This window comes from Mauremys mutica, chromosome 17 (assembly GCF_020497125.1).
Source record: "Mauremys mutica isolate MM-2020 ecotype Southern chromosome 17, ASM2049712v1, whole genome shotgun sequence".
Classification (NCBI taxonomy): domain Eukaryota; kingdom Metazoa; phylum Chordata; order Testudines; family Geoemydidae; genus Mauremys; species Mauremys mutica.
Genome location: NC_059088.1, coordinates 9,952,031 through 9,972,980, shown reverse-complemented (window position 1 = coordinate 9,972,980; position 20,950 = coordinate 9,952,031). Strand labels below are relative to the sequence as shown.

General features: G+C 65.7%; 3 protein-coding genes across 11 annotated transcripts; 1 reads left to right on the top strand and 2 right to left on the bottom strand.

The window, feature by feature from the left end:
- Positions 1–527: 527 nt before the first annotated feature.
- On the bottom strand, positions 528–5,183 carry LOC123352094. Of its 6 annotated transcripts, none has more exons than XM_044991830.1 (3): positions 4,988–5,183; positions 3,236–3,325; positions 528–2,773 (listed from the first exon to the last, which is right to left on the bottom strand). In XM_044991830.1, the coding sequence occupies exons 2-3, from the start codon at positions 3,317–3,319 to the stop codon at positions 671–673; spliced, it is 2,187 nt and encodes a 728-aa protein (XP_044847765.1). In that variant the 5' UTR covers positions 3,320–3,325; positions 4,988–5,183; the 3' UTR covers positions 528–670. The 6 variants fall into 6 exon arrangements, with proteins under 6 accessions (XP_044847765.1, XP_044847768.1, XP_044847764.1 ...); XM_044991833.1 differs by having other exon boundaries at positions 3,236–3,321; XM_044991829.1 differs by lacking the exon at positions 4,988–5,183 and adding an exon at positions 4,825–4,947.
- Positions 4,933–13,926, top strand: SMG9 (SMG9 nonsense mediated mRNA decay factor). 3 transcript variants are annotated; one of them, XM_044991834.1, is made up of 14 exons: positions 4,933–5,070; positions 6,879–7,043; positions 7,132–7,206; positions 7,768–8,011; positions 8,319–8,416; positions 8,727–8,839; positions 9,140–9,251; positions 9,755–9,850; positions 10,176–10,261; positions 10,773–10,879; positions 11,440–11,547; positions 11,836–11,961; positions 12,206–12,350; positions 13,064–13,926. In XM_044991834.1, the coding sequence occupies exons 2-14, from the start codon at positions 6,888–6,890 to the stop codon at positions 13,140–13,142; spliced, it is 1,545 nt and encodes a 514-aa protein (XP_044847769.1). In that variant the 5' UTR covers positions 4,933–5,070; positions 6,879–6,887; the 3' UTR covers positions 13,143–13,926. The 3 variants fall into 3 exon arrangements, with proteins under 3 accessions (XP_044847769.1, XP_044847771.1, XP_044847770.1); XM_044991835.1 differs by lacking the exon at positions 4,933–5,070 and adding an exon at positions 5,146–5,168; XM_044991836.1 differs by lacking the exon at positions 13,064–13,926 and having other exon boundaries at positions 12,206–12,354.
- A 1,194-nt stretch (positions 13,927–15,120) lies between these two features.
- On the bottom strand, positions 15,121–17,701 carry LOC123351336 (interferon-inducible GTPase 5-like). Of its 2 annotated transcripts, none has more exons than XM_044990611.1 (2): positions 17,550–17,701; positions 15,121–16,822 (listed from the first exon to the last, which is right to left on the bottom strand). In XM_044990611.1, exon 2 carries the CDS (start codon positions 16,804–16,806, stop codon positions 15,568–15,570), a length of 1,239 nt encoding a protein of 412 aa, XP_044846546.1. In that variant the 5' UTR covers positions 16,807–16,822; positions 17,550–17,701; the 3' UTR covers positions 15,121–15,567. The 2 variants fall into 2 exon arrangements, with proteins under 2 accessions (XP_044846546.1, XP_044846547.1); XM_044990612.1 differs by having other exon boundaries at positions 15,121–16,810; positions 17,550–17,680.
- Positions 17,702–20,950: the final 3,249 nt, after the last annotated feature.

The following is a 20,950-nucleotide window of genomic DNA, read 5'->3' as shown; positions in this document are numbered from 1 at the left end:
GGCTGGCTGGGGGACCAGCTTCAGGGAGTCTGAAGCCCCTCACCCCCCCCTGCTTCCACAGTTTCAGCATGGGGTTGGGGGGGAGGGCGCCCCGAGAAATCGCCAGTGCCCCCCCGCCAGGTCCCAGTGCCCCCCGGGGGTGGGGGAGAAAACGTCGTGACAACTGACGCGCTTTAGTTCTTTAATTAGGAACAATCTAATTAGAACAAGAATCAGGTCACTCAGCGCCAGCCAGACCCAGGATGGGAGCCAGCGCCCCCTAGAGGGGAGAGGCCCCGTGCCCCATTCCCTGCCTCCCATGAGCCAGCCAGTCCCTGCCATGGGGCCGGGTGGGAGCCAGCGCCCCCTAGAGGGGAAGGCCCCGTGCCCCATTCCCTGCCTCCCATGAGCCAGCCAGTCCCTGCCATGGGGCCGGGTGGGAGCCAGCGCCCCCTAGAGGGGAAGGCCCCGTGCCCCATTCCCTGCCTCCCATGAACCAGCAGCGCCCCCTAGAGGGGAAGGCCCCGTGCCCCATTCCCTGCCTCCCATGAACCAGCCAGTCCCTGCCATGGGGCCGGGTGGGAGCCAGCGCCCCCTAGAGGGGAAAGGCCCCGTGCCCCATTCCCTGCCCTCCAGGAGGCCGGGTAGGAGCTGGCGCCCCCTGGAGGGCACAGGCCCCGTGCGGCCCCGCTCAGGCCGGGCTGAGGAAGCTGTCCAGGCTGTAGACGCCCAGGCCGGGCGGCTGGTTCCGGATCCGGTGCCAGAGGTAGCGGGGCAGGCGCTGGAAGCCCGCCCCACAGGGACAGCGGAAGCAGGGGGCGCCGGGGTGCTGCCCCCCATGGCGGCCCAGTGCCCGGCGCCCCTTCAGCGCCTCCCCACAGGCGGCGCAGAGGAAGGCGGCGCCCTCCAGCTGCCAGAGCTGGTGCCGCAGAAGGTGGAGGAGGCTCCGGAAGGGCCGGCCGCAGCCGCACAGCCGGCGCCCCGGCCCCCGGCGGTGGGAGCGGAGCTGGGCCGCCCGGCCGTAGCGCACCCCGCAGTCCGGGCACCAGAAGTGCCGGCGCCCACTGGCGTCCAAGGAGCTCTCAGGCCCTGCAGTGCCGGGCTGGCCGGCCACCACCTCCTCCCGCCCGCCGGCGTCCGCCTCCAGCTCCACCACGATAAAGTCGTCCCCGGCGTCTGGTGCCACCCCCCCGGGCCAGGGCTCCGCTGCCAGCCCACCGCCCGGCGTGTACTCCAGCTCCAGCACCTGGGGCAGCTCGCCAGGGTGGGTGGGCACCAGGTGGAGGAGCAGCGGGGCCCGCGGAGAGGGGGGAAGTTTGAGCGGGCCTGGGGGGCGGCACTGTTGGTTGAGCGGCGGGAGGTAGCCCGTGAGCTGGAAAGCCGTGGGCTGAACGTCTCCGGCCTCGTCGGGAAGCTCCCCCACCATCTGGCCGCCCCACGGGACGAGCCCCTGGGGGTCAGGGAGCAACGGGACCAGGCGGAGGGTCACCGCATCCACCGCCGTGCTGAGGCCGGGATCGGCTTCCAGGAACAACGAGGGTGGGAGCTCCTCGGCCCGCAGGGGCATGGGGTGGAGGGGACTCACGCCAACTTGGCCTTCCAAGATGGCCGCCGGCTCCTCAGCTCCCACCACCACAGTCCGGAAAGAGTGGAGAGGGCTGGCGCCCACTAGGCTAGCCAAGATGGCCGCCTCCTCCTTGAGGTGCACCGGCGGTGAGGGACTCCCACTAACCAGGCTCTCCAAGATGGCCGCTTGCTCCTCAGTATTGATGACCAGCGTCCTGAGAGGGCTCCCGTCAATCTGGCCATCCAAGATGGCCGCCTGCTCCTCAGTATTGATGACGAGTGTCCTGAGAGCGCTCCCACCAACCTGGCCATCCAAGATGGCTGCCTGAAACGTGCTCCCGCCAATTTGGCTGTCCAAGATGGCCGCCTGAAGCACGCTCCCGCCAACCTGGCCATTCATTGGCTGTGGCGGACTCATGACAACCTTGCTGTCCAAGATGGCCACCCGCCCCTCGTCCTCCATATTCATTGGCTGGGTAGGACTCATGCCAACTGGCCTAGGCAGGCTGAACTCCCGGCCCAGAGTCGGTCTACGCTGCCGGGTCCCTTTGGGCCCTTCTGTGCCCTGCTCCTTGCTCGCTGTCCGGGCCTCGGACACCTGACGCCCCTTCGTCTGCCCCACACGCCTCCCAGGGCGGGCCCCACCCTGCTGCTTCCTGAGGCCGGGCGAACCCTCCCAGCTGGGCGGTGGGCAGGGGACATCCCCAGAACCCGCCTGGTTCTTCCCGGTGCCCGGCGGCTGGTAGACATAGGAGGTGAGGGAGCAGGGCCGGGCCCCCCGTCTCCGCTGCACCCGGATGCCCGCCTGCGCCAGCTTGAGGTGCCACTTGACGTGTCTGCTGAAGCGGGACTGGTGGGAGAATCTCTTTCCGCACTCCGGGCAGCGCTGCTTCCTCCGGGGCAGGGCCGGTCGGGGCCGCCGGGCCAGCTCCTGGGCATGCTCCTGGGCGTGCTGGAGGTAGTGCCACTCCTCCACGAAGACCTGGCGGCACTCCTGGCACTGGTAGGCCCCGAACGCCTGGGTCCCCGGGGCGGCGGCCGGCCCCGGGCGGAAGGGGACAATGATGTTCTCCCGAGGCAGGGATTTGGTGGCGAAGGGGGCAGCCAGCAGGTTTGGCGCCAGGGGCCGGCGCAAGGGGGGCAGGGAGGTGGGGGCGGTGGTCTCCCCGTCGTCATCGCTGCTGGAGGGTTCCAGGCCTTCCCATGAGAGGCAGTTCTTAGCGTTCTCCTGGGGGGATGAAATGGGGATAAGTGGGGGGCGCGCCCCCTACTGACACACTGGGGAACCGGGGCCAGCCCTGACTCAGGGTTCCCCACCTCCTGCAGCACAGTGCCCCTATTGCTGCCAGGGGGGGGCAGCCCTCACTGCCAGGGGAAATCCCCCCATCTCACCCCCTGAAGCACATCAAATTCTCTACAGAGTCCCCCCAAAATGAACAGGAAGCGGAGGAAAGTTCTGAGTCCAGCCCAAAACTACCCACCCTAAAATGACAGTCACGTAGGCAAGGTTCATGCACTTCCTGTCTCAAACTGTTAAGCAGTCTCCGCCCCCCCCCCCTCTCCAGAGGCAGCGCATCTCACGGCTGGGTGAGGGGTCCTGTATAAACAGCCTCTGCCCCACCCCCGAGATGGCAGCATCTCCCGCCCAAGCCGGAGCACCTGCTGCTCAGACACAGGCGCCGGGACGTACCAGCCGCAGTGGCAGCTCCTCCAACACGCCGTCTTCAGTCACTTCAATCTCGGCCCCAACCTCCATTGCCGGCACCGGGTCCATGGCTGCCTGGAAGCAAAGCGGGGAGCACCCTGAGTGGATCGGCAGCAGCACCCGCGCCCCCCGCCGCCCTGACAGGACTTCATGAGCACACAGCGGCCTGCTGCCTCCAGTGGGGGGAGGAGGGAGAAACTGAGGCACACAAGCAGGGACACGCACATGGTCGCAGAGTATCTGTGGTGGAGTAGAGGGTAGAACCCAGGAGTCCTGGCTCCCTCTGCTCTAACCACTAGACCCCAGTCCCCTTCCAGAGCCAGGGAGAGAACCCAGGAGTCCTGGCTCCCAGGCCCTCTGCTCTAACCACTAGACTCCAGAGCCAGGGAGAGAACCCAGGAGTCCTGCGAAGGCTGGAGAAAGCAGAGCTCAGTTTTCACGGGCACGGGGTTGGAGGGGTGGGGAGTGAGGTCTAGTGGGTAGAGCGGGGGCAGGGGCGGGGCTGCCCAGGGCCTGGGCTGCCAGCCTGGGGGTACTTGCCTGGCCCGGGGTGCAGACACCCAGCCCGGGACCCGCTCGTGCATGGTCCTCGCTGGCTCCCAAACACCCCGTGGGAGGGGGGGCGGCTCCCTACGGCCCCTTCCCCCGCCCCAGCCAGCCGGTTAGCCCGGAAGCTGGCAGCCCGGGGGGGGGGCGGGGCGCACAGGGGGATGCTGGGAAGTGTAGTTCCACCCCCCCCCCCCGCCATGAGCCGCGGGCTTTAAATGGCCCAGAGCTGCGGGGTGGGAGGAGGGACACTGTGGCCTGTTTGGCTGGTACAGGGAAGGTGCCGCAGTTGGAGGGGAGGGGGCCAGGGAGGAGGGTTGTGGGGAGGGGGCGGGGGGTCAGTGCAGGGAGGGGGGCGGAGGGGGCGGTGGGGGTTGTGGGGAGGGGGCGGGGGGTCAGTGCGGGGAAGGGGGCGGGGGGCTGTGGGGAGGGGGCGGGGGGTCAGTGCGGGGAGGGGGGCGGAGGGGGCGGGGGGTCAGTGCGGGGAGAGGGAAGGGGGCGGGGGGGGCGGGGGGGTTGGGGGGAGGGGGCTGGGGGTCAATGCAGGGAGAGGGAAGGGGCAGGGGGTCAGTGTGGGGAGGGGGGCGGGGGGGCTGTGGGGAGGGGCCGGCGGAGACACGCGGGCGCGGCGCAGGGACAGGTCAGTAGCTGGGGGGGGGGGGGTCCCGGGGGCCGCTCAGTCTTTCCCCGCCGGGCCCAGCCTGGGGGCGGGTCCCTGCTCGGGGTTATTTGTCTCCCGCTAATTATCGCCCCCCCCAGCGCTGGGCGGCGGGGGAAACTGAGGCACCAGGAGCCGGGTCTACCACGAGCCAGGAGAGAACCCAGGCGTCCTGGCTCCGCCCCCTGCTCCAACCCCTGGGTCCCGCCCCGCTCCCAGAGCCGGGCAGAGAACCCAGGCGTCCCAGCTCCGTGCGCATGCGCACCACTGTATCCCCCCTCGCCACTTCTAGCCTCGTTCTGACTGGAGGCCACGCCCCTTAAGAGGGGTCTATTCTATCGATGCCAGAGCACTGCGCATGTGCCCTCACCGGCACGCGCGGGCGCGAAGCCGCCATTTTGGACACGCCCCCTCGCGCGCAGGCGCGTTCGGAAACAACGGTGGCCGAGCAGGTTCGTTCCAAGCCGGCGCCCAGATGCTCTGTTCGCGCCGCCGGGCTTCCCCAGCAGCCCGTCCCGGCCGCTGCACGGTACCTCAGCCCCAGTGAGCCGCCCGGTATCCCTCCGCCGTTACCGGGGAGACAGCCCCGGCTTCTGCTCTCAGCACCAGCGCTCAGGTATCGTTCCGCGGGGCGGGGTAAATAGCGCCGGGTGACGCGTCACACTCCCGGTATCCCTCCGAGGGGCGGTCGGTTGAGACGAGTTACCCAGTCAGGTATCCCTCCGCGGGTAGCTAGTTCGGGCTTCCCTTTACCTGGGGATTAATCCTCCGCCGGGTATGTGGCGCTGCGGCCTCTTCCCGCAGCCCGGTGACCCGCGCAGGGCATGTAGATCTCACAGCCTCATAACCTAGGGCGGTATCCCTCCGCGGGTGCGCACTCCTCTGCCCCACCCGCTTCCATTTGATATAGCGCCCGGTATCCCTCCGCGGGGTGAGGCCTCCCGTGCCCGGTATCCCTCCGCGGGCCCTATAGCCTCTGGGGTGAGGCCTTCCACTCCTCTGCCCATCCTGCCATGGGCCGTATAGCTCCAGGGGTGACATCTCACCTCCAGCCTGTATCCCTCCGCAGGTGATATGGCCCTGGGGTGACCCTTCACCTCTGTATCACCCCTGGGGAGGGGATGTCTCACACACCCTGTATCCCTCCGCAGGCCATATAGCTCCTAGCACGACACCTCACATCCCTCCTGTATCCTTCCACGGTCCATATAGCCCTGGGGTGCTGTATCCCTCCGCAGGCCATATAGCTCCTAGCATGACATCTCACATCCCTCCTGTATCCTTCCACGGTCCATATAGCCCTGGGGTGACCCCTCCCCCATATCCCTGTGTGGGCCGTATAGCCGTGTGGTGTGGGGGTGATGTCTCACACACCCTGTATCCCTCCACGGTCCATATAGCTCCTAGCATGACACCTCACATCCCTCCTGTATCCTTCCACGGTCCATATAGCCCTGGGGTGACCCCTCCCCCCCCGTATCCATCTGTGGGCGGTATAGCCCAAGGGGGGGGTCACTGCCCGCCCCCATATTCCTCCGCAGGCCGTGTAAAATAATATCTTATCACTTCTCTGTATCCCTCCACAGGGTATATAATCCCAGTGGTGTCCCCCTCGGGGTGGGGTCATAACCCTGGTGCCCAGAATCCCTCAGCTGAGCAGGGCGTATCCCAGCAGCCTCCTGCCCCGTATCCGCCCGCAGGGCTGATACCCACGGGCCTGATAACACCCCAGCGCCTTAAGAGCAGGTTAAATATCCCTCCACCACATGGGCTAAATAGTTCCCCACACAGGTGTTGGGACTAGGGGAGCAGCTTGACGTGGTTTCCATCATGTCCAGCGTTTGCAGTTTGGTTCAATGGCTCTTGCCCCCCCCCGGGCCGGTCCCCATGCATCTTGTCAACTTTTCTCTATGGTATCCCTCCACCATGCTGGCAAAGTAGTCCCATGGCCTGCCGCTCCACAGGTTAAGTAGTTCCTTGTGGTGGTTTGCTCCTCCACTGGGCTGGATAAATAGTCCCTGGTGGCTTCACCACCTCTCCAGTATCCTTCCGCCCTTCTGTGCTAGCGTCCTTCTGCCAGGCAGGATAAATAGTGCAGAGAAAATAGGCCCTGTCTTCCCTGCGTTGTCTTTGTCTTGCTGGTTAAATAACCCTGGTGCCCTTCCACCATGTCGAGTAAATAGACCCCAGTGATAGTGTCTCTTCTGTAATATCCCTCTGCAGTGTGGGGAAATAGTCCCCAAGAGTGTGCCTCACGCATATATGTATCCGTCCGCCATACCAGGGAAATAGTCCCTAATGGCCTCTTTGTATAGTATCCCTCCACCCCACTGGGGAAATAATCCCCTGGTGCTGTTTTATTCTCCCCCCTCCTCTCCCCTCCGCTGCCGCGCTGGGGTTGACGTGACTCTCGCCCCCCCGCAGGCGGCGGCCATGTCGGATTCCGGGCACAGCCAGCCCGGCCTGTACGGCCCCGACCGCCGGCGCCGCTGGAACCGCGACAAGGAGCTGGGCCCCCCGGGCGGCCCCCAGAGCCTGTCGGGGCCGGGCCGGGAGCGTGACTACGGCCCCTGGGACCGCGAGCGCCGGGTGAGTGACGGGGCAGGGGAGGGGCTGCGGGGTGGGGAAGGGGCCACGCGGGGAGCCCCCCCTCACCCCGCTCTGATCTCTCCCCCAGGAGCCTGCGGAGGAGCCGGTCGGGTCCGTGATGCAGAAGACGCCCATCATCCTGGCCAAGCCGCCCGCTGAGAGGGTAAGACCCACATGGGAAGGACGCTGCCCCCTCGGGCCTGTCACACCCACCCCCTGTGTGTGTGACCCCCACCAACAGTGGGGATAGAACCCACCACCAGCAGTGCCAGCCCACAGGACTCTGCTGCTTCAGCTAAAGGAGTGGCTTCGTCAGCAGGCAGCTGTAGTAGAGCTGGTATCCTCCACGTGAAGCTAAAGGAGTTACTCTGTCAGCAGGCAGCAGCAGTAGGCTATTAGCTACTATACAGAGCAGCCGCCGAGCAAGGGTGTCTCACAACCGCTTCTTAACCATTTGCAGGATATGTGAGTCCGGTAAGAGTAAATGAGCTGGGCAGACCTTGGTCAGGACTCCTGGGTTCTATCCCAGCTCTGGGAGGGGAGTGGGGTCTAGTGGTTAGAGCAGGGGGGCTGGGCAGCAGGACTCCTGGGTTCTATCCCAACTTGAGGGGGGGAGAGGGGTCTAGTGCTTAGAGCAGGGCAGGGTGGGAGTCAGGACTCCTGGGTTCTGTCCTCAGCTTGGGGATGGGACATGGGGTCTCTACCAGCCTCATTCTCCCCGCAGTCCAAGCTGGCCCCTGCCCCAGCTCCAGCCCCACCCGCCACTGCCCCGCCCCCCATGGAGAAGCCCATCGTGCTGATGAAGTCGCGGGAGGAAGGCAAAGGCCCAGCGGGGGCGTCGGAGGGGGCTGCCCAGCTCCCCACAGCTGCTGCCAAGGGGGAGAAGGAGGGACAGCGCCCCACGCAACCCGTCTACCAGATCCAGAACCGGGGCATGGGATCCGCGGCGTCCAGCAGCACCATGGACCGTGAGTACCCGCTGCGGGGGCTGGGCTAGGAGGAAGGGGGGGAGGAGGAGGAAAGGGGCAGGGGGTTGTAGCCCCACGGGGGTGGGATGTGGGAAGAGAACCGGATGCCCTTTAATATGCATGTAGTTACCAGTGCGCGCCACCAGATGGCAGCCAACCCCTCCCTGCTGGGCTGTGGGGCCAGCCTCCAGGCAGCTGGGAGCCAGGACGCCTGGGTTCTCTCTCCAGCGGGTTAGAGCAGCAGGTAGCTAAGCCCCCGGCCGGGCTGTCAGCCTCTCTGAGCCCCGTCTCTTGGTCCCTCCCCCAGCCGTGGTGGGCCAGGCAAAGCTGCTGGCCCCGGAGAAGATGAAGCACAGCATCAAGCTGGTGGACGATCAGATGAACTGGTGTGACAGCGCCATCGAGGTACCTGGCCCCCGGGACGCCCCCCACCCACAGAGATCCTCCCCGCGACCCCTGCCCTCCCCGGGCCCTGCTAGTGAGGCCAGATCAGAGCCGGCGGCCCCTACAGGGAAAGGCCCCAGGCCCCATTCCCTGCTCTCCCCCCCCCGCAGTTCCCAGCCAGCCAGATCCTGTCTGGGGAAAGGCCCCAATGGGGAAAGGCCCCATTTCCCCGCCCCCTTGAGCCAGCTGGTCCCTGCTCTTGTACTGCTGCTCCACAGGACTCCTGGGTTCTCAGGGAGCCGGCAGTCACTGAGCTCTCTCTCCTCGGCAGTACCTGCTGGACCAGACCGACGTGCTGGTGGTCGGGGTGCTGGGATTACAGGGCACCGGCAAATCCATGCTGATGTCTCTGCTGTCGGCTAACCAGCCGGAAGAAGATCAAAGGTATGTGGGGTGGGAGGGGGCTGGCACGGGGTCAGGGGAGATGGGCGTGAATGCTGAGTGGCCGGGGCATGAAGGGGAAGGGGGAAGTTGGGGTGGGATGGAGGGGGGAAGGTGGGTGGGTGGTGGATGTGGGTCTGGGGGGGGCACCGGCAGTAGGGGCAGTGGCAAGTGTTTGGGGAGAAGGTGGGATGTTGAGGGGTGTTGGGTGGGGGATGGGCATTAAGAAGCAGGTCAAGGGGGCACATATTTCCTCCCCCAATCCCTACTGACCCTTCTCTTCCCCCCCCACTCCCATCCCAGGGCCTACGTGTTCCGCACCCAGAGCCAGGAGATCAAGGAGCGTGGGGGGAACCAGACCAGCGGCATCGACTTCTTCATCACCCAGGAGCGCATCATCTTCCTCGACACCCAGGTCCCTGCCCGCCCCCTTCTCCAGGGGGCACCCCCCTCACAGCCACCCCTCTGGTGGCAATGGGCATGGAGATCCTGGTGCGATACCGCCCCTGGCCACCAGGGGGCAGCACCACATGACTCCACCATCTGTGACGGCTGGGCCTGCGGAAGCTGGTCCGGGCCGGCCCAGCTGAGTTCGACTCTCAGGACTGACCCCTTGTGCCGGACGAGGCCCCTGGGCCGGGAGCAGTAGGGGGTCTGTGTGGCACATCGGTCGATGGGGGCTGATTGGTGGCAGGGTGGGGCTGGCTGGCTCTGTAGCAATGGGGGATCGCTACGGGCTGTGGGTGGATTCCCACATTGGCCAAGGCAGGGTTACAGTGGGGTGATTCCCACTGTGTGTGTGTCGCCCCCTGCTGGCGGGGACGAGCCCTGCTCCGTGTGTGTGTGTCCCTGTGAGCACCTCGCTCGGCTCGGGACAGTCAGACGCTGTAACGCTCCCTGCCCCGTGTCTCCCTCCAGCCGATTCTCAGCCCTTCCATCCTGGACCATCTCATCAACAACGACCGCAAGCTGCCCCCCGAGTACAACCTGCCCCACACCTACGTGGAGATGCAGGTAGGCTGCTGCCCCCCACCTCCCGTCCGGCCCCAGGGCGGGCACTGGCTGGCTCACTGGGACGAGGAATGGGGGGCGCTGGCTCCGATCCGGCCCCAGGGTGGGGGCTGGCTGGCTCTGGGGGCCGGGGAACGGGACAGGGGGTCTTGCCTGTCTAGGGGGCGCTGGCTCCGATCTGGCCCCAGGGTGGGGGGGATGGAGGTGGGGGGTAGTGGGATACACAGCAGTGATTGGTTGCTACTATTGGGGGGGGGGGGGGGATTCGCTTTGCTGGCCAGGCCCTGGGGGGAGACTCCTCCTTTGACAGCTGCTCTGCTCCCCGCAGTCCCTGCAGATCGCGGCCTTTCTCTTCACCGTCTGCCACGTGGTCATCGTGGTGCAGGACTGGTTCACCGACCTCAGTCTGTACAGGTGAGCAAGGCCCTAGCAGGGTGGGGCATGGGGCCCTTCCCCTTGGGGGGCGCTGGCTCCTATCCAGCCCCAGGGCTGGGACTGGCTGGCTCAGGAGGGTGGGGAATGGGACACGGGGTCTTTCCACCTGGGGGGCGCTGGCTTCCCTCCCGCCCCAGGGCTGGGACTGGCTGGCTTGGGGTGTGTGGATGGGAAATGGGACACGGGGTCTGTCCCCTCTAGCGGGCACTGGCTCTGATCTGCCCCCAGGGCTGGGACTGGCTGGCTCAGGAGGGTGGGGAATGGGGCACGGGGTCTTTCCCCTCTAGGGGGCACCGGCTCTGATCTGGCCCCAGGCTGTTTTGGGGGATGGGCTCTGGGCTCAGCAATTCATGTGTGAATCAAGTTTGCCAGGTCTCAGCCCCATTCCCAGCAGGGTCAGGGGACCTCCCCTGCCCCTCCCACAGGCACTAAATGGCCCCATGGCCCCCCAGCTCCCCACTAACCGCAGCTCCCCATGTCCCCACGGCAGGTTCCTGCAGACGGCCGAGATGGTGAAACCCTCCACGCCCTCCCCCAGCCACGAGTCCACTGGCTCCTCGGGCGCCGACGAGGGCACGGAGTATTATCCCCACGTCGGTGAGCAGCCGCTGCCCCCTGCCGCACAGCGCCCCCTAGCGCCAGCCTGGGGCATCGGGGCCAGCTCTGACTGCCAAGGGAGAGACCCCCCACCCTGCTCCCTGCCGCACAGCGCCCCCTAGCGCCAGCCTGGGGTATCGGGGCCAGCCCTGACTGCCAAGGGAGAGACCCCCCCATCCTGCTCCCTGCAGCACAGCGCCCCCTAGCGCCAGCCTGGGGTATCGGGGCCAGCCCTGACTGCCAGGGGAGAGCCCCCCCACCCTGCTCCCTGCAGCACAGCGCCCCCTAGTGCCAGCCTGGGGTATTGGGACCAGCCCTGACTGCCAGGGGAGAGGACCCCCACACCACTCCTTGCAGCACAGCGCCCGCCCCGTGCCATCGGGGCCAGCCTTGACTGCCAGGAGAGAGCCCCCACTCTGCTCACATAGCACAGCGCCCCCTAGCGCTCCGTTGGTGATTTGGGGCCAGGTTATTCTAGCAGGGGTTGGTCTGTGCAGTGATGTCCAGGCTGAATTCCCCCCCCCCCCGCCCCCCCCGGGCGTCTCTGCCCCTTGCTCCAGTTTTCCTGCAGAACAAGGCCAAGCGGGAGAATTTCTGTCCCCGGAACCTGAAGCAGATGCACGTGGTTATCGATAAAATCATGATGCACTCGCACCTGAAATACAAGGGTAAGCCTTCCCTGCCGGCTCCCCCCCGCGCGGGGGTGGGGTGAACGGGGCCCCGGACGCCTGGGTTCCAGGACGCAGAGCTAATGGCCCAGCTCCTGCAGGGGAAAGTGCTGGGGGATTTGGAATGACCAGGAATGGCTGGAAGCTTGGGGGTGATTCTCACCTCAAAAGTAACACAGCGCCCCCTAGTGCCGCCCAGGGGCATCGGGGCCAGCCCTGCCGGGGAGAGGCCCCACCCCACCCCGTGCAGCACAGCGCCCCCTAGTGCCACGTGTCTCTGTCTCTCAGGCACTCTCTCCATGCTGGAGTGTAACATCTTCCCTGGCCTCCCCTACGACTACCTGGACACGGAGGTGAATCTCTTCCTGCTGCCGTTCGCGGACAGTGACGCCGACGACACGTTCCCCAGAGCAGGTAGGGAGTTGGGATCCCGCCCCCGGAGTCCTCCTACCCTGCCGCCCCTCTGTGCCGCCCTAGGTGGAGCTGTGTGTGTTCCTCCCCCTGGGCTGGGGAGCAGGCGCCTGCAGGCCTGGGGCGTGGCCTCTAGGGCGGCGCTGTCCTGTGCCCCCTTGCGGTCCCTGAGCGCGGTGCCCTCCTCTGCCCCCCTGCGGCCCTCAGGGCAGCCCTATTTTCATCCTCTCCCCCCTTGTGCCTGCAGCTCCTGGGGGCGGCCCCCTCTTCTCCCTGCTGCCCGGGTACAAGGGGCACCCCAGCTTCCAGTCGCTCATGGCCAAGCTGCGCAGCCAGATCATGTCTATGGCGCGGCCCCAGCTCTCCCACACCATCCTGACGGAGAAGAACTGGTGAGGGGCCGGATACGGCCGAGGGAGCAGGGGATTCTGGGTAGGGAGGTTGGGTAGGTGATTATGGGGCAAAGGATTATGGGTAAGTAAGTTTGGGGATGTACTGCAGCGGGTGGGGTGGGGGCTCTCCCCTGGCAGTCAGTGCCAGCCCCAATGCCCCCGATGTCCTAGGGGGTGCTGTGCTGCAGGGGATGGGGTGGGGGCTCTCCCCGGCAGGCAGGGCTGGCCCCGATGTCCCGGGGATGGGGTGGGGGCTCTCCCCGGCAGGCAGGGCTGGCCCCGATGTCCCGGGGATGGGGTGGGGGCTCTCCCCGGCAGGCAGGGCTGGCCCCGATGTCCCGGGGATGGGGTGGGGGCTCTCCCCTGGCAGGCAGGGCTGGCCCCGATGTCCCGGGGATGGGGTGGGGGCTCTCCTGTCGCAGGCAGGGCTGGCCCCGATGTCCCGGGGATGGGGTGGGGGCTCTCCCTGGCAGGCAGGGCTGGCCCCGATGTCCCGGGGATGGGGTGGGGGCTCTCCTGTCGCAGGCAGGGCTGGCCCCGATGTCCCGGGGATGGGGTGGGGGCTCTCCCTGGCAGGCAGGGCTGGCCCCGATGTCCCGGGGATGGGCTGGGGGCTCTCCCCAGCAGGCAGGGCTGCCCCGATGTCCCGGGGATGGGGTGGGGGCTCTCCCCGGCAGGCAGGGCTGACCCACATGCTGTCTACCCCCCGGCAGGTTCCACTACGCGGCCCGGATCTGGGACGGGGTGAAGAAATCCTCGGCGCTCTCGGAGTACAGCCGCCTGCTGGCCTGAGCGACTGCCGCCCAAGGAGCCGCCGCGCTGGGGGGCCGCACCGGGGCCCCCTCCCTCTGCCTCCCGGGGCAGGAGGGGCCTGCTGGGCAGCCTGGAGGTGCTGTTTGGTCGCTGGCTCCAGGCGCGGTGCGGGAGAGTCCGGGCGGGACGCCCCTGCTGGGCCCCCATCCCCCTCCCAGAGGGCAGAGCCGTCCTGACCCCCCCAAGTCACCAGAGCTCCCCCAGCCAGACAGGGGTACTAGAGAGGGGGGAGTCCTTGACTCTCCCAGCCTGCCCGGGGCTGAGAATGCACCCCCACGATGCCATGGGGCAAGATCGGGGCGGGGCTGAACCATAGGGCAGGGCCATAGTCCTGAACCAGTGCCCCATGGAGCGGAGCCCTTCATCTCCTCCTCCCCTGCTTCCTCCCCCCTTCATCTCTCCTCCTTGCCCCCTTCCTTCCCTCCTTCCTTCCCCCCACTCCTCCTTCCTTCTCTCTGTACCCCCCTCCATCCTTCCCCCCACCTTCATCTCTCCCCCTCCTTCTGTCCTTGCCCCCTTCATCTCCTTCCCTCCCCAAAGTCTCATCCACCCCAGCCTTAGAGAAGAATCTCTCCTCTCCCCCATTCACGCCCCCTTTGCCTTTCCCACTGACCCTGCCGCATGTGATGCTCTGACCCCATATTGGGGTCCCCCACAATGGCCATAGGGTCTCCCCTCTGTCTGGGAGGACCCTCCATGCTGTGCCCTCCCCCCACCACCCCCGCTAATAAAGAGGGCTTCAAGCTGGGCACTGACTTTGTGGTGGATTTTGTTAACACCCGGAGAAGTGATGCATTGGGGCAGAGCACCTCGTGCGGACCCCCCACCCCACCCCCAGATCTGACTAACGGGCCCATCCACCTGGTATCGCACCCGCAAAGCACCAGAGCAGCGGGCCCGTCTGCCCGGCGTCGGGCACCTGCAACGCGTCAGAGTGGCGGGCCCGTCTGCCCGGCGTTGGGCACCTGCGACGTGTCAGAGCAACGGGCCCGGCGTCGGGCACCTGCGACGCGTCAGAGCAACGGGCCCGGCGTCGGGCACCTGCGACGCGTCAGAGCAGCGGGCCCGTCTGCCCGGCGTCGGTCACCTGCGACGCGTCAGAGCAGCGGGCCCGTCTGCCCGGCGTCGGGCACCTGCGACGCGTCAGAGCAGCGGGCCCGTCTGCCCGGCGTCGGGCACCTGCGACGCGTCAGAGCAACGGGCCCGTCTGCCCGGCGTCGGGCACCTGCGACGCGTCAGAGCAACGGGCCCGTCTGCCCGGCGTCGGGCACCTGCGACGCGTCAGAGCAGCGGGCCCGTCTGCCCGGCGTCGGGCACCTGCGACGCGTCAGAGCAGCGGGCCCGTCTGCCCGGCGTCGGGCACCTGCGACGCGTCAGAGCAACGGGCCCGGCGTCGGGCACCTGCGACGCGTCAGAGCAGCGGGCCCGTCTGCCCGGCGTCGGGCACCTGCGACGCGTCAGAGCAGCGGGCCCGTCTGCCCGGCGTCGGGCACCTGCGACGCGTCAGAGCAGCGGGCCCGTCTGCCCGGCGTCGGGCACCTGCGACGCGTCAGAGCAGCGGGCCCGTCTGCCCGGCGTCGGGCACCTGCGACGCGTCAGAGCAGCGGGCCCGTCTGCCCGGCGTCGGGCACCTGCGACGCGTCAGAGCAGCGGGCCCGTCTACGCTGGTAGTGGGTTGAGTGGGGGCTCAGGTTAGGCCTTTGTGGAAAGATTGTGAAGCCAGCACTGTGTTCCCTCTCAATGCCAGGGACAGAACCCAGGAGTCCTGGCTTCCAGCCCCCTTCCTTCTCTAACCACTGGAGTCCTGGCTTCTCTCCTCCCCAGCGTGCCCCAACTGTAACCACTAGACCCCTCTCCCCTCCCAGAGCTGGGATAGAACCTGAGTCCTGGCTCCCATTTTCTACCCCACCATCACAAACTAAGTTTAATTTAAAATTTGTTTTTTAATCAACCACCCGCAAAACAATCCTGTTTTGCTGAACCGTTCCCTGATTGCACCAAAGCGAGGCTGATCCCAGACCAGGGGCGCTGAGCTCCCACAATCCTCCACTGGGAGCCGCAAGGCGCCCCCTGCAGGGCCCCAAAATAGCACCACAGCCCGTGGCCTCCCGTGACCCCCTGGTTTGCTTTCCCCCTCTGTCGGGGGAGACCACACAGCTGGCACGGACCAGGTGCCCCTGGGGACAGGTCTGGAGAGCCCGTGCAGGCCAGCGAGTCGCATGCTGCTCTGATACCAGCTGACTCCCCAGCCAGTGTCCATCGACCCAACACCGATTTACTCTCGCTGAGGATCCGGCTCCGAAATCTCTCCTGCGTGGGGATTTCTGCCATGGCTGGTGGACTGAGCTCAGTGCCATGGCCAAGATCCCCCCTCGCCCCGACCGCGGGGCTCCCCAGTCCCTCTTCAAACATCCGTCTCAAAGGCCTTGATGAGGACGTTGTGGGCGTCCCTGGCGACTTCCTCGAGGAAGCTGCGGAGCATGTAATAGGTGGTTCCGAAGGAGATCCCCCCGGCCGCCATGGACCCAAACACTGGCACCGTGCTGGCCAGGTACTCTATGAACATCAGCGCTCCCCCTCCGGCTTTGGTCAGCAACTTCAGCACCAGGTCCCTGGAGATCTCCCTGACCAGAGGCGACCTGATGGCCTCCTTGATGTCCTCCACGGGTTTCCCCACCTTCTCGGCCAGCTTGCAGAGCGACTCGTCGTCCAAGCCGAAGGTCTGGCGGTACTCGGAGAGGGTTTTGACCAGGATGGTCACGTCGCAGACCACCGAGAGCCCCGGGATGGGGACAGCGGCCACACCGCAGGAGATGGCGGCCAGCTTCCAGATCTGCCTCTGCATGGCTTCCTTCTTCCTCTGCAGGATGCTCAGCGAAAGGTTGGGCAAAGCCAGGAGGAACGCGTGTCTCTTGTGTGCAGGCAGCTCCTTCTCCAAGGTCTCCTCCAGCGCCAGGAAGTCGTAGCTGCCCAGCTCCCAGCTGGAGAGGAGGAAGACAGTCGGGGAAGCCACCCCTTCGGCCAGCAGCCGCCGGCAGCAGTCGTCCCGGATCTGCGTCAGGACCCCCTGCTCGCTGTAGCTCGCCGGCCGCCTTTTTCTGGCCGCGTACAGGTCGGCGTCCACCTTGGAGCGCACGAAGTAGAAGCGCTTGCCCATCTTCTGGATCTCCTGGGCCAGCTGGACGTGGCTGGCCCGGAAGCGCTCGGAGGCGATGAGGATGAAGAAATCATAGCGGGGGAAGCCCACCCGCTCCAGGTAGGCGTGGGACTGGAAGTCCGGGGTGCCGATGCCCGGCAGGTCCCACAGCGTCACGTTGGGGTGCGTGGGGTGGGGATACGGCGTCGGCTCCGTGGTGGTCTCCACCACCCCCGTGGCGGCCGCTCCCTCGTCATCGTCCCGCAGGCCGCGGACGGCGTTGACGAAGGAGGATTTGCCGGAGCCAGACTCCCCCGTCACGGCAATGTCCAGCGGGGCGTTCTCCAAGTCCTCCAGGCTCTCCAGGATCTTCGCGGCGGCTTCGTCCAGCCGGCCCCCTTCCAGGGCGTCTCTGATCTCCGCGATGTCCTCGTCGGTGATGACGTCGTACTCCTCCGTGAAGTCGGCGGGACGCCGGTCGCTCTCTGGGGGGGTCTGATCAGCCATGGGGCTTGGGGGAGCGCTGGGGGGGGCAGAGAGATGCATAAGTGGGGGTTAATGTAGGGAAACAGGACACGGGGCTTTCCCCTCTGGGGACGCCGGCTCCCACCGAGCCCCAGCACGGGGAGTGGCTGGCCCAGGGGGGCAGGGAATGGGGCAGGGGGCCCTTCCTCTCTAGGGGCCCCCGGCCCCGTTCCAGGGCAGGGGACTGGCTCGGGGGTGCAGGGAATAGGATCCCTCCTTCCACTGGGGGGTGGGCAAAAGCCAGGAGCCCAGGCCAGGGCACTGCTGGGCTGCGGTCTTCACCTGCCCCCACCCACATCGTCATCACACGTCTCCTGAACGTGGCCCCCAGCCCTGGGGGTTCAGGCAGAAAGGGGGGGAGGGTTCCCCAGTTTCCACACACACCCCCGGCCAGTCTGGGTGGGTCACTCTGGCCACCCCATTTGGGGTGGTGGAAGGAGGGGTGGGGGGGTCCCCGCCCTGCTCTGATTCAGTCTGTCCCCATCTCTGTCTGCCCCCCGAGTCCACCCCCGGCTCCCCCTCCCTCTGCCCCCCATCCCGACCCCTGCACCCCCCCATTCTCCTCCCTCTGCCCCCCGAGTCCACCCCCGCGGCTCCCCCCCCCCCCCGCCTCCTTTCACTTTCCCCCCCAGCCCCGTTTCCTTCCCGCTCCCTCCGGCTGCCCCACCGGCCCCGGCTCCTTCCCCGTCGGTCTGCTCGCCCCTGCCCCCCGGCCCCGCGGTTACCTCCCGAGTGGGGCCAGATCTGCCCTTGTCCCACGCGGGGGGCGACCCGCCGGCTGGAGGGTTTCACTTTCGTTTCCTCTGTGTGAGTGTGAGTGAGTGTGTCACTGCTGCCCCCTGCTGGAAGGAAGGCGCCTTGGTGTGTGTGTGTGTGATTGCGCACACCCACCCCTGCTGGAAGGAAGGAGCCCTGCTTTGTGTGTGTGTGTGTGTGTGTGTGTCTCTGCTGGAAGGAAGGCACCCTGCTCTGTGTGTGTGTGTGTGTGTGTGTGATTGCACACACCCACCCCTGCTGGAAGGAAGGAGCCCTGCTCTGTGTGTGAGTGTGTGTGTGTGTGTGTCTCTGCTGGAAGGAAGGCACCCTGCTCTGTGTGTGTGTGTGTGTGTGTGATTGCACACACCCACCCCTGCTGGAAGGAAGGAGCCCTGCTCTGTGTGTGAGTGTGTGTGTGTGTGTGTGTGTGTGTGTCTCTGCTGGAAGGAAGGCACCCTGCTCTGTGTGTGTGTGTGTGTGTGTGTGATTGCACACACCCACCCCTGCTGGAAGGAAGGTGCCCTGGTGTGTGTGTGTGTGTGATTGCGCACACCCACCCCTGCTGGAAGGAATTAACTCCCCTGTGCCCCTCCCAGAGCAAATCCCCACAGCCTCCGCCCCCTGCCCTGTCTGAGCCCAGCCCACCGCTCATTTACCAGCTGCCGGCGCGTTTAACCTTGTGCCACCGGGCAGCTCACCTCCGGCAGGGACCCACACGGCTCCTCTCCCCCTCCAGCCTGGCCCAGCCCAGCTCTGTTTGCTGCACACAGCGACGGTGACCAGATGTCCCGATTTTATAGCGACAGTCCCGATTTTGGGGGCTTTTTCTTATATAGGCTCCTATTACCCCACCACCGCATCCTGATTTTTCACGCTTGCTGTCTGGTCACCCTACACACAGCAGATTTCATCCTCTCCCTGCTGGGCCCTGATCACTTAACAATCCGGCCTGGGGCTTGCTCAGAAAAACCAGTCCAGCCGTGCACGCGTGAGACCCCTCGTGCACCCACTGGTGCGTGCGGCACTGTTCATTCACAGTCACTGGGCGCAGCGGGATTCACACGGCGACGGCGTTTATAACCCAGAAAACCCACCTACGCTCGCAGGCTGCCTTCTCCGGCCCGTGGGAGCCTCCAGCATAAGCTGTATCACTCGTCTCCCCTCCCTCTGAATTTCCTGCTATTGCAAATATTTAATATAGATAAAAATGGGGGGAGGGAAATGTCAGACACATAATTTGGCACAACTGTGCAGATGTAAATGGTTTAAAAAAAATCCCTTAAAAATCCAGAGCGATATTATCTATTGAAATTGTATATAAACAAACTGAATTCTGCGGCGCCTGAATCTAGCCGGTGTGCGGTGTCGGCCGTGTTGCATGTTCCCTTACGTTCATTGTATCGCGTGTCGCGGTGTGGCGGGGTGTGCGCCCCACCCAGGCCCCGAACGGCTTAGTGTGGGGGCCTGAGCTGGCTGCAGGCTGCACCGGCAGAGCCCGGGGCTGGGCAGGCGGGTGAGTATAAAGAAGGGAAATGGGCAGCGGGGAAGGAGCCTGCAGTCGCTCCCTGGGACTAGCAGGCGCCCACGGGGCGGGAGAAGCCCTGGGCCCTAGTCTGGCTGGAGGAGGCTGGCAAGCAGCCGGGGAGGGTGGCGCAGGCCCAGAGAGAAGGGCTGGATTGGGATGGCCAGGGGGCCGCCTGTGGAGGAACTGCCCACGGGAGCTGAAGAGGGTTAGAAGGGCCAAGCGTAGGGTGACCAGATGTCCTGATTTTATAGGGACAGTCCCGATTTTTGGGTCTTTTTCTTATATAGGCTCCTATTACCCCCCTGTCCTGATTTTTCACACTTGCCCCCCAGCCAAGCGTGAGCGAGGCCGGGTTGGACGAGCCCAGGAAGCGGCAGGCAGGAGCGGCTGGTGGTGGCAGGTTCCGGTGCAGCAGGAGGGCCCGGTCTCCCCGACCAGCCGCTGGCCGGGCGGCGTGAGGCCGGAGAAGGGGGCCAAAGCCGTCGGAAAGCCCAGAGGCAAAGCCGGGGAAGCCTGTCGATGCCACGTGGCTACGGCAGGAGGAAATTGGCAGCAGCGGGGAATTTTTCCTGGCCACGTGCTGTGTGGTCCCTCCAGCATGACCGCCCCTCATACCCTGTCCTCACTGTCATCAGCCGTTCGGCTGCGTGCGTGTGTTCTCCCTGCGAGGGGTCCCCGTCCCGCTCTGATTGAGATCTCCTAGCCGGCTCAGCAGCCCTCGAGAGAACCGCCCAGACTCGGTTCGTAGCGAAGGCACTCGGCCAGGTTTATTGTCAGTGACGCACGGGGCTAAGGCCCTGGCTCGGTGCTCACAGGTGCCCTAACACAGGTATGGCCGGGGGAACGGACTAGCTCAGTTAAGGACGGGACTTTCCATTATCTCCTAAGCCAGCCAAAGACTCTCCCGCTGTGTCTTTATTCACCGATACACACAAGTTGCGCATCGCTCCTGACATATTTGGGTGCCGCCCATTACCTTGTACACGTTGGTTGGATCAAAGCGTCTCTATCCATCGCCCTGTCATCCTGCCCTTGTCCTTTGGCTGGGCCAGCGTGTTCCTGTTCTCCTTGGGGGATGAGTTTGGTATCGAGATGTTCGGGTTCCACCAGGGCTGCCCAGAGGATTCAGGGGGCCTGGGGCAAAGCAAATTCGGGGGCCCCTTCCATAAAAAAAAGTTGCAATACTATAGAATATTATAGTCTCGTGGGGGCCCCTGCAGGGCCTGGGGCAATTGCCCCACTTGACCCCCCCGGCCAGCCCTGGGTACCAGCTTTCTGGAATGTGCTGGCGTCTCTATTCTTACCCCAGCACGACTTAGGCATGTGTGTTTCTGCGGGGTTAGCCCTGTGCTTGCCAGGGCCTGTGAGCAGGGCCTGCCTCTTGCTCACAGCTTAACTTTGCTTCATATCAGCAAAGTTTTCACTACTTTAGCCAAGGCCTCAGGCCTCCCACCAGGCCTCTGATACGCGGGCTTTCGTCTCAGGCTCTCTTCCTTCGACATGCCCCCACTTTTTCTCTCTTTGCGGGGAGGATGTTCACCCACCGTCCCTGAAAAGCACCGGGCATGGGCTGAAGACTGTTCTGTGGTCACCTTACGTAGCCATCGGTACCTTCATGTCCAGGCCCGCTGACAGGGGGAGGAGGAGCAAAGGGGGCAATTATCCAGGGGCCTGGCTGATTTAAAAGGGCCCAGGGACCCCCAGCTACCGCTGCTGCTGCGGTAACGTCCGCCAGGAGCCCCGGCTCAGGCCGGTGCCAAGGAGCCGGAGGGAGCAGCGGGGGGCTGGAGGGGGGACTACTGGCAGGAAGGAAGGAAGCAGGAAAAACAACAGACAGAGACACCG

Coding starts and splice junctions, on each gene's coding strand:
- LOC123351336 (XM_044990611.1), bottom strand. CDS start 16,806: ATGGCTGATCAGACCCCCCCAGAGAGCGACCGGCGTCCCGCCGACTTC.
- SMG9 (XM_044991834.1), top strand. CDS start 6,888: ATGTCGGATTCCGGGCACAGCCAGCCCGGCCTGTACGGCCCCGACCGC. Junction 9,851..10,175: donor ACACCTACGTGGAGATGCAG/GTAGGCTGCTGC, acceptor TGCTCCCCGCAG/TCCCTGCAGATCGCGGCCTT. Junction 12,351..13,063: donor ATCCTGACGGAGAAGAACTG/GTGAGGGGCCGG, acceptor ACCCCCCGGCAG/GTTCCACTACGCGGCCCGGA.
- LOC123352094 (XM_044991827.1), bottom strand. CDS start 3,998: ATGGCGGGGGGGGGGGGTGGAACTACACTTCCCAGCATCCCCCTGTGC. Junction 3,322..3,790: donor GTGTCTGCACCCCGGGCCAG/GCAAGTACCCCC, acceptor GCTTCCAGGCAG/CCATGGACCCGGTGCCGGCA. Junction 2,774..3,235: donor AGGAGCTGCCACTGCGGCTG/GTACGTCCCGGC, acceptor TCATCCCCCCAG/GAGAACGCTAAGAACTGCCT.